The sequence below is a fragment of the Cordyceps militaris genome, assembly GCF_000225605.1.
Source record: "Cordyceps militaris CM01 unplaced genomic scaffold CCM_S00005, whole genome shotgun sequence".
Lineage (NCBI taxonomy): Eukaryota > Fungi > Ascomycota > Sordariomycetes > Hypocreales > Cordycipitaceae > Cordyceps > Cordyceps militaris.
The window spans coordinates 1,346,365-1,360,893 of NW_006271973.1; the positions used below are offsets into that span (position 1 = coordinate 1,346,365).

The following is a 14,529-nucleotide window of genomic DNA, read 5'->3' on the forward strand; positions in this document are numbered from 1 at the left end:
TTTGATTTATACATGCACAAGCTTATTTTACTCTGAAAACAAATCGGCACAGGCACTCGACTGCTGGCATGCTTTAACTCTTTAACAGTCCATTACAGAAATTACAAGCCAATTCATCGACACATCCGTCTTCGCCCTTTCGTTGGCATCCATCATATCAATTCTGCTGGCCAGACGACGCCTCTGACGACAGGGAGGCTGGCGTACAGGATGTCTGGCATGAGGTTGCAGCACGTCATATCATATTTGCGATATCGGCGGGAAAATCATGTCACAATCATCAAGAGTGGAGTGCATTTGAGTATAGATATATTGATGGGCATCTTAAATAGATTACTACGATTTATGGGCGGGTCCTGCAAACTTTTCGCGTGTTAGTTGAAGCCCTTGACAACGGAATTGCGCGAGAAATCAAGAAAAAAAGAAAAAGGTGTAGATCAGACATCCAAGGAAGATAATACCCTCATCTGTCCCAAATTGGCTCTATGAGACTCGAGTGGAAACTGCGAATAAATGGGAAATTTCATCATGAAACACCGTGTTGAAAACACAAGACAAAAGCAGAGATAAAGAAGCGCGAGCACACAAGACTTACGTTAGTGAGTGTCGACAATCGCAGACGGCTGCAATTAGTATTCGTTGTCGCGTGGGAGGCACTAAAAGCATCTTGAAAGACTTCTGTTAGCAAAAGGATCAACGAAAAATTTGCACGAGTCCTGCAGCCTGGAAGTGAGGCGAGCCGAGATGACAAGTCAGACAGGAAATACTGGCAAGTAACAGGTCCCTTGCGAAGGGGACCCGAATGTTGCATCATGGTCGATTCAGTGTTGAAAAGAAGTATAAGTATGTTGTCATCATTCGATGCCGGTATGTGATTCGGCGAAAGGCAAAGGTGGCAGGTAAAGAAGAACAGGCAAGCTTACCAAGAGTGCGCCGGGAAGAAGCAGACAGGTGAACATGTCCTCAAGTCCAACCCAGGAAAAAATCATCTCGACCCCAAGCTGCAAAATTTGGCAGAAAATATTTCCTAACTGCTGCACGCGCATATCTATCGTGCAGCGAGGCTGCAGGAAAGAAAATACAAACACCAAAAGCTGCAGTATCCCATAATCAGCGATCCATAGTCGTAAAAGACCAGCTTCGACCGGATTGGGAGGTCTTTGGGAGGTTGTCGAGGGGTGAGGTTCTGCTCATGATTGTGCTCCAATGAAGAAAAAAAAAGTTTCGAGGTTAATGAATGACAGTGCAAAAGCACGGTGGGATAGAACCAATGCACTGTATGGATCACGTGAGCGGCCACTTTTCACTGGAAGCATCCTGTCTGGTTAGAGTGTTAGCGTCCGGGACCCCAATCGAAGCTCGCAAGTGTTACCATGAAGGATGTGATATGAGGAGCGATTGGGCCAAAAGGGCAGCTATGAATTCGCGGGAAAAACGACTCGAGCTCTAAATGCCACTGCGATTCGATTTCTCTTCTTGTATTCTTTGAATCTTGTGTCTTTGGCCCTCTTTCGCGGTCTACTGGCGGCCAGTGTGGTGGAAGCGCAGCCTGATACAAGCATGACCTCGGTACAGCGAAGACTAGCTCGGCGCTAGCACTGTTATCGGGGCAGGCCACGACATGGGGTTGTCCCAGCCACACACACACGCGCCGCGCGCGCGCGCCGCGCACCCAAAAACTCCTTTCGCGGGTGACCTGGGCTCCACTACCGACCCTGTGCGACAAGGAAAGGTTCTGGCCTCGGTATGTGCATAGCCCCCGCCCCCGTTTGGGCGGCAGGGCCGAAAGAGAGAGGGCAGGAAGGGAGATGGGCGGGCGCCCACCCCCCAGTCCCCCCAGTCAGGGCCGCCACGGTCCCCGTCATCTCGCCCGTCTCCATGTAAGAGAAGTTGATGCGTGGTGTTAGTCGTTACAGTACAAATTAGTAGCGCCTGATTCGGAGATACCGCACCCTTGAGTAGGTACAGTGGTTGGCCTTTTTTTTTTTNTTTTTTTTCGGCCTCCAGGGTCCTCAGAGGCCTAAACCTCGCCTGTCGCAGAAGGCCTACCTGCCTGGTAGCCAGCTCGCCAGCCAGTAGGATGGACGGCTGTTTTTTTTCTCGTCCTTCTCTTCCAGCCAAAAATTCTTACTTCTACCAATACACAGCAAAGGAATCACTCCACGAGTGCTATTTGCCCTTGCCTCATCTATTCTCTTCGCTCGCTTCTCCCTTGCTTCTTGGTCCTTCTCTTGTGCTTGTTCATCGCCAAACCCCCCGGACACTTGGAGGCACTGCCATCTTCACTACAGCGCTCCTAGCGCCTGGGTCAGCGCGGGTACTGTCTGTGCCTACCGGCCTGCTACAAACGTTACAAGCATTACGGATAGCCCGCTCTGCCCCCCCAAACCAGCCCAGCCCAGCCTTTCCTCGCGGATAACTGGCCCTTCTTGACCCCCTCATAATCTGGCTGCCAACTCGCGCCCATCGCCAGCCAACATCTCCCACCCTATCGCCGGCCTTGGCTTCTTACGGTTGCCGCGCTCTCCCGTCGGCATCGTCTCTTCGCGCCTCTTCGCGCCTTCTAGCCTCCTATAGCTCCTCATTGTCCGGCCATCGCTTCCTCGCTATCCGCACGCGCGAACCATCGTGGTCTTGGCCTCAGGCTTCGTCCAGTGGCGCCGTGTCTGGTATCACCGTCACGCCATTTGTCACGCACCCGCTACCGCGCGCTCCCATCATCGCTGTCGCTCCGAAAGGACTTGTTGTCGCGATTTCACTCTCTTCGTCCACGGCAAATAATTGTGATTCCGCCCGATCTCGACCTACTCGCTTTTTTCCCTCCTCGCTTCGTCCGGTCGCATCCCCAGCCACGACTCAAGCCCTCGGAGCCCGCGACGTTCGCCGAAGCCCACGCGCCGACACCCTCATCGCCATTCATCTTGCACGACGTCTATTTACTGCCTACACGTCCATAACACGCACTCGTTGCGCCCCGCGTTCGCGTTCGCCGACTTCCCATCGACGCATGTGCATGCAGTAGCATTTGGCACATTCGTCGATATCCGCTCGCTGTGGATAGCCGATTTGCCCGTCAAGCTATGATGGCCACGAGTATGGGCCCAAACTTTCAGGGCCATCCCGCCGGCATGGGACATCCAGGCGTAACCGGTCATCCCATGGGTCCCGGTATGAATGCGAACGGTGGACAGCCAGGTACGCCTGGCGGTGGCATGCCTCATCAGTTTGCTGGCAACCCTATGGCCGCTGGTAATCCGGCCGCTATGAACCCGGCCATGATGGCGGCCATGCAGCAGCACGGAGGAGGAAACCACAACCTTCAAGCTGCATTCCAACATTTGAGCCCTGCTCAGCAGCAAGCCTTGCAGCAGCAGCAGCTGCAAAACCAATGTAAGCGCTGTCGCCAGCCTCTCGCCCGATTCGGATTGCCCATTCACTGCTAACCTCCACTTCCCCATCCAGTCGCCAATCAGGGTGCGGTGGCTCAGATGCGTCAGCAGCAAGTTTTCGTCCAGCAACAACGACAGGCCTTGATGGCTCAGCAGGCTATGGCCCAGAACAGTGGCATTCCACCCAACAACATGGGCGGCAATGGCATGGCTGCTAACGGTATGCCTATGAACATACAGCTTACCCAACAGCAGATGCAGCAGCTGCGACAGGGCGGGCGTATTAACCCTGTAAGCATCTGCCTCTATCAGTGCTCATCCGCAACAGGCTGACCTTTTGATAGATGCAACATCCCCAGGCGCAGCAGCATGCCGCCCTCATGGCGCAGCAACTGGCTCTGCACCAACAGCAACAGCACGCCGCCGCGCAGAACCAGATGCAGCAGGGAGGCAACCCCCAGCAGATGCAGATAAACGCACAAGCCCTACAACATCTGCAACAACAGCAGGCCCAGGCCCAGCAGCAGGCTCAGCAACAGCAGCAGCAACAACAGGGTGGTCCCAATGCACAGGCACAGATGGGTGGCCAACAAGGCCAGCAGCAGGGTCCCCAAGGGCAGCAGAACCAGCAAGGTCAACAACCAGGCCAACAGGGTCAACAGCCCCAAGGCCAGGGCCAACCTGGTCAGCAACAAGCCCAAGCCCAAGCCCAAGCCCAGGCACAAGCACAGGCACAAGCTCAGGCACAGGCCCAAGCTCAAGCTCAAGCTCAGCAGCAGGCCCAGCAGCAGGCGGCTGGTCAAGCCCAGCAGCGACAACAAACGCCCGCGCAAGGCTCGCAGGCCGGCACTCCTGCGCCCACTGGTCAGCATACGCCACAGCAGACGCCTGCACCTGGACCCAACCCCGCGCAAGCGCCACAAACTCAACCTCTGCAAAAACCCTGGTCCACCGCAGCAGCAGGGTCTGCAACCACAACCAGGCCATCAGTCTCAGCAGCAGCCTCAGCCTCAACAGCACCCCCTGCTTGCGCAACACATGACCGCCGCCCAGCACATGGCCATGAACACGACTTATATGCAGCAGCAGCGTAGGGAGCAAATGAAGGCTCAATGTCTGATGAGGCTGTCCCAGCTGAGTGAGTTGTTGAGCGGCTATCCGGGAGCCCGAAGCAGAGACGATCTCGGCTACTGGAACGAGCTGGTGATGCGTTTCTTTTCGAGATCAGCCGTTTTCCGCCACACTCTCCACGCCAGCGCAGAGGGCGAAGAGACGGGTCCCCGCCAGTACGACATTACTTTCCCGGCCATCGCGCGATACTTCCATACCCACTTTGGCAGCGGCGTCAAGTCGATGCAGATCACTTTGGGACAAGGAACTGCTGACAGACCTCTACCTGGTGACGGGTACCAGATTGAAAACCCCAGGGCGAGCATGATCTACTGGTTCGAAACGGGGTCACATCTGGTATCGAGCGGCAACCTGCGCGTCGTGTTTGACAACGAACAGAGAATGGAGGTGTTTGAGTTCTTGGCCACCAGCCACGAAGAATTCATCGCCCGAAAGCAAGTCATTGACGCTGCCAAGCCGGCCCACGTCTGGATGAAGGAATGGCACAAGGTAAACTCGACCGATAGCAAACAGTCGCCCGAAATGTCCAAGAAGGGCAAGGGCAAGCAGCTCAAGTCGCCGCAGAGGGAGCCTCCAGAGGTCCTCAATGACTTACCCGATTCCGCCGTTAATAGACAGGGTGTTACCGAAGCGGTCTATCAGTTCCTGGAGATAGTAGAAGTCATGGGCCAGATGAACCCGCTCTTCAACTTTACTCACAACAACCCTGGCCTCGGTCCGTATGCTGCACTCGACCAGTACGTTTCCACGTTTATCAACGCCGCCCCCGGGCAGATGAACGGTCAAGTGCCTCAGGGTCCTCCGAGAACGCCCAGCTTTAGCCAGTTTCCCATGGGAGCCAGTCCGGCCGCGGCCAACATGAACCTCCCTGGTTCACCTCACGTGGGCAGTCCAGCGCCTGGCCAGATTCAGGCCCCTGGCATGCAGCTCCAGCAGAGCCAGCAAGGAACGAGCTCGAGCGGGCCGAGCGCTAATACGTCGCCGGCTTCTAATAAGCGCAGGAGACCGTCAGCCGTTAAGATCGAGGAGGACGTCTCTGGAGCGGGAACGCCGGGATCCCAAGTCAACGGTACTGGTAACAGAAACAAGCCAGCTACGCCGCGCATGCCAAAACGTGTCAAGGGAAATCCGTCATGAGAATAGTGATTTGGGCACCTGCAGCGTGTCTTGTTGTTGTTTTCACTGGCATAATGCCTTGACGGGTTCGCTTTGCCATTCTCTTTTTGCTCTCGGCGCGACTTACAGCATGGCGGCGGCCTCCTTTTTGGGTTGATTTCATGCTTGAACGGATTTTGCTCTAGCCTGGGGTTCTGGTGAATTTGTTTTTTACAACGGACAAGAAAAAGAGCAAAATTTCTTGAATCGGACCAAAGACAACCGGCATATGGGAAAGCATTTGTGCTGTTGTCTTTTATTTCACATTTCTTGTTCGTGGGCGTAAAAAAAAAGCAACGAGAGTCGGTGGAGGAAGAGCGGTGACATGCTCGAGATACCCCCTACCCTCCGCCTACGACTGATTTTTGCGAAGTCATCTTTTTTTCTTGTCTAGGCCAAAACGACGCCCTGCAAGACAGCTCCTGTTTGATGGCAATTAGGAGCCGCCAAGTCGTGATATATAGTGGATGGATGCACACGTCTTGCGGAGAAAAAAAAATAAGTAATGAGTGACGGGGGGGTTTTTTAACTAAGGGCCGCAGTGACTACGAAACGCAAGGCAAAGAAAAAGAAAGAAAGCATCTGGTTGGAAGCAAGACAAATGTCGGAAATAGAAGCGTCCTTTTTTTTTCTTCTTGGTTCTACTCAGCCAAATGTGGCTCACTATTGATTATATGTTTGATGCCACCAACCTGCTGGCTGCGCTATATTTGTCTTGTTCGTTTTCTGGGTAATCGGCGTTGTATTTTTTTTGTTTTGGTTTGTTCCATAACCCCCTCGATTTCTTGTTTGATGTTGCGTTTTGCGATTTGGTATTTTCCAGAGTACTTGTACGATATCCACAAGAAACGGTTTTCTTCGCCCTTGGCCGATACAGTTTGCCTTCTCTCTCTGTGTGCATTTTGTGTTTGTCTTGTCCATAAAAGACATCACGCGAAAGTCTGGGGCGTTTCTTCCGGAAAAAAAGTATGATGGGGGGGATGATGAATCGTTTCGAGAAATAAAGCAAAGTTGGGTTTGTTCCTAGGTGGCTCTCAAGATGTGAGCAGCAAAATAAAAGAACAAAAAAAAAAAAAACGTCCCAACTCGATACAAAAGATGGTAGAATGACTTCTTGCAGTTCTAGATCTACTGATCCCCATTATTCACCGACATGGCAACGGACTTGTCTCCCCTTCCAACGCTGACGAAAAGCTCGCTTGGCTCGTCCTCTCCCTAAACAAACAATCTGACTGACTGCCTCTCGAAGCCTCCCCAAAAGAGAAGAAAACAAAAAAATCCTCACGCACTGCCCTCCTCCCCAGACGCCGCTGGCGGCTGCGGCTGCTCCGGCGGCAAACAGAGCTGAAACACCAACCAGTCGCCCATGCGGGCGGCCTCGGCGACCCTCGTCGCCAGCGCGGCGTCGTTGCCCGCCTCGTTGGCCCTGCACTCCCACACCACCCTGTTAAGCAGCACGACTCTCCCATCCTCGCCAAGCCGCACCCCCGGCGGCGCCTGACCACCAACCGTCACCACGCGCAACAGCCCATGGGCTTGCACGTGGGCGGCGTGTTCGAGGAAGCCGTGCTGCGAGAGCACGTGGCCGACGTCTGCGCAGACGCGCGCCATGGTTTCCGGGGGGGCGTTGGCGTAGTGGACGTCGTCCACGACGGACGCGGTGCCGGGTGCGACGAGCACAACGCGCATGGAGACGGGCTGGCGCGGTGGTGCTGCCGGCAGCAGCGCTGCCGGCTGGGATGGTGGTGCTGCCGGCTGGGATGGCGGCAGCAGCGCTGCTGGTGGTGGTGCTGCCGGCGGCGTAGTAGCATCCGTGACCTCTCCCAGAACCCTCCCTCCGCCGCCGCTGCCGCCCGCACCATCCTCCTAGGATCGCAGCAGCAGCGGCGACACGGCATACACGGGCGCCGCCACTGCGGCCGGCGCCGCGAGGATGAGCGGCTGCGGCTGGTAAAACGTCGTGGCCGGTAGCGGCGCGACGAGCGCGCCGGTGGTGTAGAGGATGCGCGGCTGCGGCTGGACAAAGTAGGCCGGCTGGGCGGCAAAGATGGGTTGTTGGAAAATGTAGGCCATGGTGGTGCCGCCGTGTAGATAGAGATCTTATTGGCGAGTGGCAAGCAGTGGAAGAAGCTCGGCTTGCAAAGTAGTTGGTTGTGAGTAATCAGTTCTTGGGGCCCCTTGAAGAAGAAAAGGAACAGGGAGAGGGAAGAGGCAAAATGGGAAAGGATGGGTAGACGTGGCCGATTTATAGGGCCTCGGGAGGCTCTGAATCACGCACGGCGAGTGGTATCACAGCACGGAATCATACAGCCAAAAGAACGGTGAAGAGATCGCACCAGATGGTTGGTGGGAACCTTGTTCACCTCTGGGATATCGTGAGAACAGCTCGTGTTCTTGTTATGGAGCTCATTGTATTTGTGAAACAATCCCAACACCGAATGCATGCAAAAAGGTACAATCCCATTTCTGTCACGTATTGCCCTCATTTCGGGTGTCGCCTTTCGTATGCACGTCATTCAAGTAGTTTATGATATTTCCGACGCCTCTCCACATGGGCTCATCTACATCGTATCGCCCGTGGGGGCCTCGTGCTTGGCCGTGCTTCCCTTGCCGCGCCAAGTGCTGACGGCCGGAATGTTGGCCTCGTAGCGAATCTCCTCGGTGCCGTAGGCGCGGGGCGTTAGCTTGATGAGAGTGTGTAGGGGTACATTCATCCAGGGGCTCTTAGCCTGGTCCTTCTTCATGAAGTAGGCGTAGATACAGCGCAGGACGGCCTGGTGGGTGACGATGAGAATATCCTCGCTGCGCTCGAGCTCCATGATGATGGGCTCGAGCCGGATGACCACGTCGCGGTACGACTCGCCGGCCGGGTAGCGGTAGTTGTACTTGTCATCATCGCGGGCGACAAAGTCCTCAGGATAGCTGTCCTTAATCTCCTGGTACGTGAGCCCGTCGCAGACGCCCGAGTCGAGCTCGTCGAGCGCCTTCCACTGCATCTGGTTGTAGTGCACGGGAAGCCAGCGCGCCGTGGAAATGGTGCGCTTCAGGGTTGAAGTCCAGACCGTCAGGGGGCGGTCATCCTGTCGCGTCCGGTTAGCCGTGTTATACAGGAATCGTTACACTACGCGGGCTTGAGCGCTTGGGGGTTGCTTACGCCTACGGACTCGCGCACAAGCTCGGGTAACTTCTTCGCATACAGCTCGCCTCGGGGGGAGAGCATGGTGTCGCCACCGATTCGACCGTCCAGATTATACAGTGATTCACCGTGCTTCAGCGTGTTAGTGAATGTAGTAGTAATGGCATTGAGGCAGACGTACTCTGGACAGCCAGACAGACCGGGGCCGGATGTGCAAGTTCATGAGGTAGTATACAATGCGACTCTGCAAGTAGTCCTGAATGCGGTTGATGATGACTTGCTTGCCAATATTCATGATCTTGAGATATGTATAGTTGCTCTCGTCGCCGTCGCCGTCAATCGTCTTGTACACCTTTTCGTACTGGCTGATGCGGCGGCGAAAGTCGTTGGCCGCCTCCTCGGGGTCCTGGTCCTTGTAGTCGGGGCTGGAGGTCTTGACGTCGAGGATGTTGGCCATGATAACCTCCTCCTGGTCGCAGAGGCTCTCAACAAAGAGAACCTCGATACCGTTGGCCTCGCAGATCTGGTGAACCCATTGGCGACGGTCCTTTGTGGAATTGGTGGCGTCGAGGATACCGACGACGCCGCCGGAGCGGAACCAGCGCAGCATGTCGGCAACGGCGGCCTCGGCGGCAGCGCGGCGCTTGCGCTCACCCTCGGCATTGGCGAAGTCAAAAAAGTCGGCAGTGGGATGCGGCGCGTCGTTGCGCCGGTAGTTGCCGACGTTGAAGGTCTGGGCCGGAATGGACAGCCACTGCAGGTAGCGCTGGGCTGGGCGTCGTGTTAGCGGGGTCCCAGGGCGGGGGAGGTAAACGGTTTGTTGCAAGAGAGGAATCAATGTTGGTCAGGCTGCATCGTCGAGGACTGATTGCAGCCCGGTCTGCACCATTTTGCTTTTGCAGGAGCCTCGAACAGCCGCCAACTCACCAATCTGTGCAATATAGCTTTTGCCTCTGGCAGGCAGGCCCACCATGACGACACATATTTTGGTGTCCTCGACCTGGACGCCGACACCGTTAGCTTTCCCCGGCATGACGGGCAAACAGCGGTCTCTCTGTCTATCGAATGGCGAGCAGTGGCGTGTGTGAAGCGGCGTGTGAGGGCGGGCGCAGAGACATAGGGGTTTCTTTCTGTGGATGGACGATGGTGCAAACGAAACAGGGATGAAAGAGAAGGAGGGAACGACGTTGACGGAGTGGTTGGGTAGACGACTGGTGGGAAATCAAGAGCGCAATGAGCAAAAGGGAAGAATCGGGAAACAAGAGGTGAAAAGGAGGAAAGAAAGAACCGAAAAAAAAAAGAAGAAAAAAAAGAAGAAAAGGACGAGGACGAGGGTGGACGAGCAAGGACGGACAAGCGGCGGCTTTGTGACCAGCGAGGAATCGATCGCCTGAGGCGGGAGCGGTCGCTCGGTTTAGGTTTTTTCTGGGGCTTCCTGGGGTCCGTCAGTGGGCCGAGGGCCCTGAGGAAGTGAGGAAGAGAAGAGACTCTCCCAGATGACCAGCATGTTTTTTGGCCCTTTTTTGGCCAATGCTTGGGGAGCCAAGAAACTCTTGTTCAGCCTCTGATAACAATTCAGCCCGAAGAGGCAAAAAAAAGTCAGGCGATGAACCCAAGAAGAACGTATAGTCACTGGCAGTCTAGACTCGCGCTGCCACCACCAAGGTACCTTGGCACCACAGCCAACATGCAGACGCCTCCCAAGTACCTTATTCGCTGGCATTGGCCGGCAGCCAGCCGTTTTGTCTGCAATGCCCCGCATCTGGAAGCCTTCATGCCTCCCCAAGGCAAACGGACACGAGACAAGGCAGCACAAGCATTCTTCTCGCTCTCTTCATCATTGCGTGTCTGTAGCCTCATCATGCCGTTCTTGGTCAAGCAATCCATCATTGACTTTTTCCCTCCCTCGTCATGACCACCTTCAGGCGCCATCATCGTCAAGTACCCAGGCCTTCAGTGGACCGTTTTGTTGCTGCACGTCGACTTCTCCACGAATTCTCATCTCGTAATCCACCGACCGCCTGCAAGATCTGGGCCCTTCATCCCACTTTCTCATCAGGACAGCTTTTTTCCTTGGCACAAGAGCCTTTTCGCCCAAGCAGCTCGGATAATTCTCCGCTGGCGACTCTGCCTAGACGACAACACCGCGAGATGACACGACTCTTGTCAACTTCAAACGGGTGTCGTTCAAAAAAAATGCACCATGGTCCCATGACCGTCGTCGCCGCCTGCAAGGCACCGCAGCCCACAGCCCGCCGACGTCTCGGGTGCGCTCCACCGCAGTAGCCATGTCCCAGAGGCCGTCCCGGGTCTGTCCGAGGTGTGTGTGGTCGTTGCGACCGCCGTCGCCGTCGCCGCTCGTTCTTGTGAGCCTTCCGCTGCCTCTCGACGGCATAGCTTTGGCTTTCCATGAATGACCGGTCACGCCGCGATGCGCAGACGGATCCGGCAACTTGCATTGGTCCTCGATAATCCAGATGCGCAAAGAATGGGTACTCTTGTGTAGATGACACGGTCGCTTGCCGTTCCGGTCAATTCGCGCATCAAAGGGGAAGAAAAAAAATCGACATTTCCCACTTGGGCATCAACGCAACAGGCGCTCACCGCTCCAATTGCCCCCCCGTCACTCGACCAAAGGGACAATACTTGCACGACTGGAAAAGCAGACATAAGAAATGCACCAGAATCCTGGTACTTGGACTAACCTTGCTCATGCTGTATGTATTCGCCCTCACCCGGCCCGTAGGCGTCGGTGGCCCGGCCAACACTCCGCTCATCGTGTCACTTGCGTCTCGGCGCTCGTAAAAAAAGGCCCTTGTTGATGTCAGCCACTTGCAGGTGCTGTCTGCTCGCCTGTTTTCCTTGCTGAGAGCACAAAGACGGTACGAAATCGCCCGGCACCTTTCTTCGCAGTCTCTTTAGTGTAGGTGTAACGTATACATACCAGTCGACCTTTCCGTTAGCGGGTCGGCCTGTCTTTGACTATCAGTTCGCAACACGCGCTGCCCACAAGCTGCCAGCGATTAGCATACCTGTAGGTTGTTGCTCATTGGGCGGCTATTACGCAGTGCACCATCCCGCCTTGGCAAGTCGTGCCGCTTCACTTGTCAAATGCACCATTGGATAGAGAGCGCATCCAGCAAATATTCTAGTTACTAAAACTCAATCATCTAACAAAAACATAACTACTAACAAAACCTCATTGTCGCAGCACAGCGGCCAATATATTATACCTTCAATGCAACAACCTCTCGTAATCTGCCACCACTGTGTGCCTGCCGTCTCTTCGGCTCTTTACCGCGAGTAGAAGCGCATCTCAGCTGCTCCCACGTCAAAGACGGCCACCACATTCTGCAAAAAGGCATCGCCCAAAATGTATGGCCCTTGCCCACCGCTTGCCACGGCAATGGCGCAGTACCCGGTCAGTGGATCGACCAGGTCCTGGTAAATCATGTCTGCCGGGTTGACCCAAAAGTCAACGCCTGCAATGGTAACTGCAAAGCTTGGCGGGATCGAGTTGCATGGTGCAAAGTACATGCCCCATTGGTAAAGGTAAACGGCGCGGGGCTGGAACGACATGGCGATGGCTTCAGCGAGAGCTTCTTCAGGTCAGTCATTGTCATGCATGTTTCAATAAAGTCAACTTACGAGGAGGAAGGTACATCATCGTGGTGCCCGTGTCGACAATAAAAGGATATCTGGTCGTGTCTGTGGTCTGGCCCCAGCGCACGCCATCTGGGATGATGGTATAAAACGAATACTTCCATGCAGTTTCCGCTTGGTCGATAATATTTGCCTATCACGCGTTAGACATCACAAATTGCATCAGAGTAGGCAAAAGGCAGTGTGTCCTTACGACAATAAGATCCGTCGAGGCAGAGACACCTCGCACCCAGTCGATGGGAGGAAGGCCACCCCAAGCAAGTACGCCGTCAGAAGAATTTTTGGAAAGGGCCACGCTGAATACAGGATCGAGACCGCCCTGGATAATTGCATTGGTAAGGAAAGGCGTATAAGTAATAGCGTTCCAGGAAGCCTCATCTCCGATAGCGCCATAGTAGGCGCTGGTGATGGATGGGTAGGCAAGGCCCAGGATACCGACAGTGGCATTGTTGCCACGCCAGTACGTGCTGTTTGCAAGGCCGACTTGCTGCTTCGAGACAGAGATTCCGCCGCAGCTGAGGTCGGAGTAGCCCATTGGGCCAGAAATCCTCTCTCCAGAGCCATATTTGAGGAAAAAGTGCAGCTCATCGATGGGACCCTGGCCGAAATCGTCAATCAGCGATGTTCCAAAGCCACAGAGAGCCTGGTCGTGAGAATTGCCGAGGCTGTCAACACATTCAAAGTCTGACTTGGCCGCCCAAGTATCTGAGCTGCCAGTATCGAAAAGCAGCCACACGGGTTTTCCGTCCCAGCCACATTGAATAGCATACTGTGTAGCGTATGCACCGACTGACGAGATGTTCTGGAAGGTTTGCTTGACTGTGCCAGGAGTGGCGCGAAGAGCACGTCCGAGGGCAGAGACCATGCCGTGCTTTCCTCTGCTACCTCCGACGTGTTTGAGGCGAGAGAAACGGGGAGTTGGGCGATCAGGTTTGGCCATGGAGATGGCTTTGACCCTCTCGAACGTGATACCGTTCATGGGCTGAGACAGATCCCAGTCCCGAGCATGGCGCTGCTCCTTGAGGCCGGTGACGGCTGCGGCCAGTACCGAGATGACGATGTTTGCTTTCATGATGACTGTAGTGCCAGTTTCCGTGACTCGCGGATCGAGAGTAGAGACAATATACGGATTGAGCGAGGCAAGATGTTACCAGCGCTCTCGAAAGTATTGTAATGATTGGAAATGAAGTGAATTGAATGTGTGCTTTAATTCGATGGTGTTATGATGGGAGAAGTAGGTTGTTTATTTATGCAGAAAGCAAGAACTGATTTTTGCCTTGTGTTTTCTTGCCTCGTCTCGCCTGGCATATCTGTTACCTGACGGCCTGCGTTTGGCCGGGCAGCCGGCCGCGTCGTTTGCCAGCTGGCAAGCGGTGGGCAGTCAGTCCAACGCAGATTCTGTTTCCAGATGACAGAAGAGGCAAACTTTGGCAGGAGTACCATCCGTCCTCTTCGCTCCTTCATCATCTCACTCCCGATTCTGTATGGTATGTTTGATGTAAGCAAAACTTCGGGGTACATCCGTCAGGTTGACCTCGCACAACAGGTAGTCCAACGGATCAGTATGTCCGCAGCAGACCCAAACCAAGAGATAAAATTGCGACCGACTGACCAACCGACTGCCTGACCTCCAAGCCCCTGAGATTCAATTGCTCGGCCGGGGAGAATACCCATCATCGCTACCCAGCATTTCGGATCTGCAATCACATTTTGCAACTTCAGTCGAGAAAATTGTTCTGAGCCTTATCCGAGTCATCATATCCACTGCTGTATCACGTCGTTCAAGTCCTGTCCAAATAAGCGAGATGGTGCAGCGTCAACTTGCGCGCCGCTAGAAAGAGAAAGCGTGAATGGCTTTCCGCTTCGTTGGTAGGCTCATCCCGCCCGCCACAGCGCAATGTGCCAAAGTCCCGGCACACACCTTTGGCTTGGACGGAGTGTGTATGTAATGTCGGACACAGAATTGCTTGCTGATCGTGGTACAGACACTGTCCTTCATTTGCCTAGGTACGCATCCACTCTGGCTTTCGTTTGGCAAACCTGAAAAGCTTTGGG

The 14,529-nt window shown here is 54.7% G+C and overlaps 3 protein-coding genes across 3 annotated transcripts; 1 reads left to right on the plus strand and 2 right to left on the minus strand.

Annotated features, from left to right (window-relative positions):
- Nucleotides 1-1,621: 1,621 nt before the first annotated feature.
- On the plus strand, nt 1,622-5,657 carry CCM_06789 (PtaB protein; the record flags this gene model as incomplete). Its single annotated transcript, XM_006671927.1, has 8 exons — nt 1,622-1,744; nt 1,781-1,880; nt 2,148-2,317; nt 2,474-3,009; nt 3,062-3,390; nt 3,463-3,680; nt 3,734-4,253; nt 4,372-5,657. 8 exons carry the CDS (start codon nt 1,622-1,624, stop codon nt 5,655-5,657), a joined length of 3,282 nt encoding a protein of 1,093 aa, XP_006671990.1.
- Nucleotides 5,658-6,956: 1,299 nt separating this feature from the next.
- CCM_06790 (fructose-2,6-bisphosphatase) lies at nt 6,957-9,844 on the minus strand (the record flags this gene model as incomplete). Its single annotated transcript, XM_006671928.1, has 7 exons — nt 6,957-7,521; nt 7,576-7,774; nt 7,984-8,060; nt 8,241-8,755; nt 8,830-8,943; nt 8,993-9,582; nt 9,739-9,844. The coding sequence occupies 7 exons, from the start codon at nt 9,842-9,844 to the stop codon at nt 6,957-6,959; spliced, it is 2,166 nt and encodes a 721-aa protein (XP_006671991.1).
- Nucleotides 9,845-12,105: 2,261 nt separating this feature from the next.
- Nucleotides 12,106-13,546, minus strand: CCM_06791 (aspartic-type endopeptidase, putative; the record flags this gene model as incomplete). The annotated part of the gene is made up of 3 exons (XM_006671929.1): nt 12,106-12,413; nt 12,460-12,607; nt 12,668-13,546. 3 exons carry the CDS (start codon nt 13,544-13,546, stop codon nt 12,106-12,108), a joined length of 1,335 nt encoding a protein of 444 aa, XP_006671992.1.
- Nucleotides 13,547-14,529: the final 983 nt, after the last annotated feature.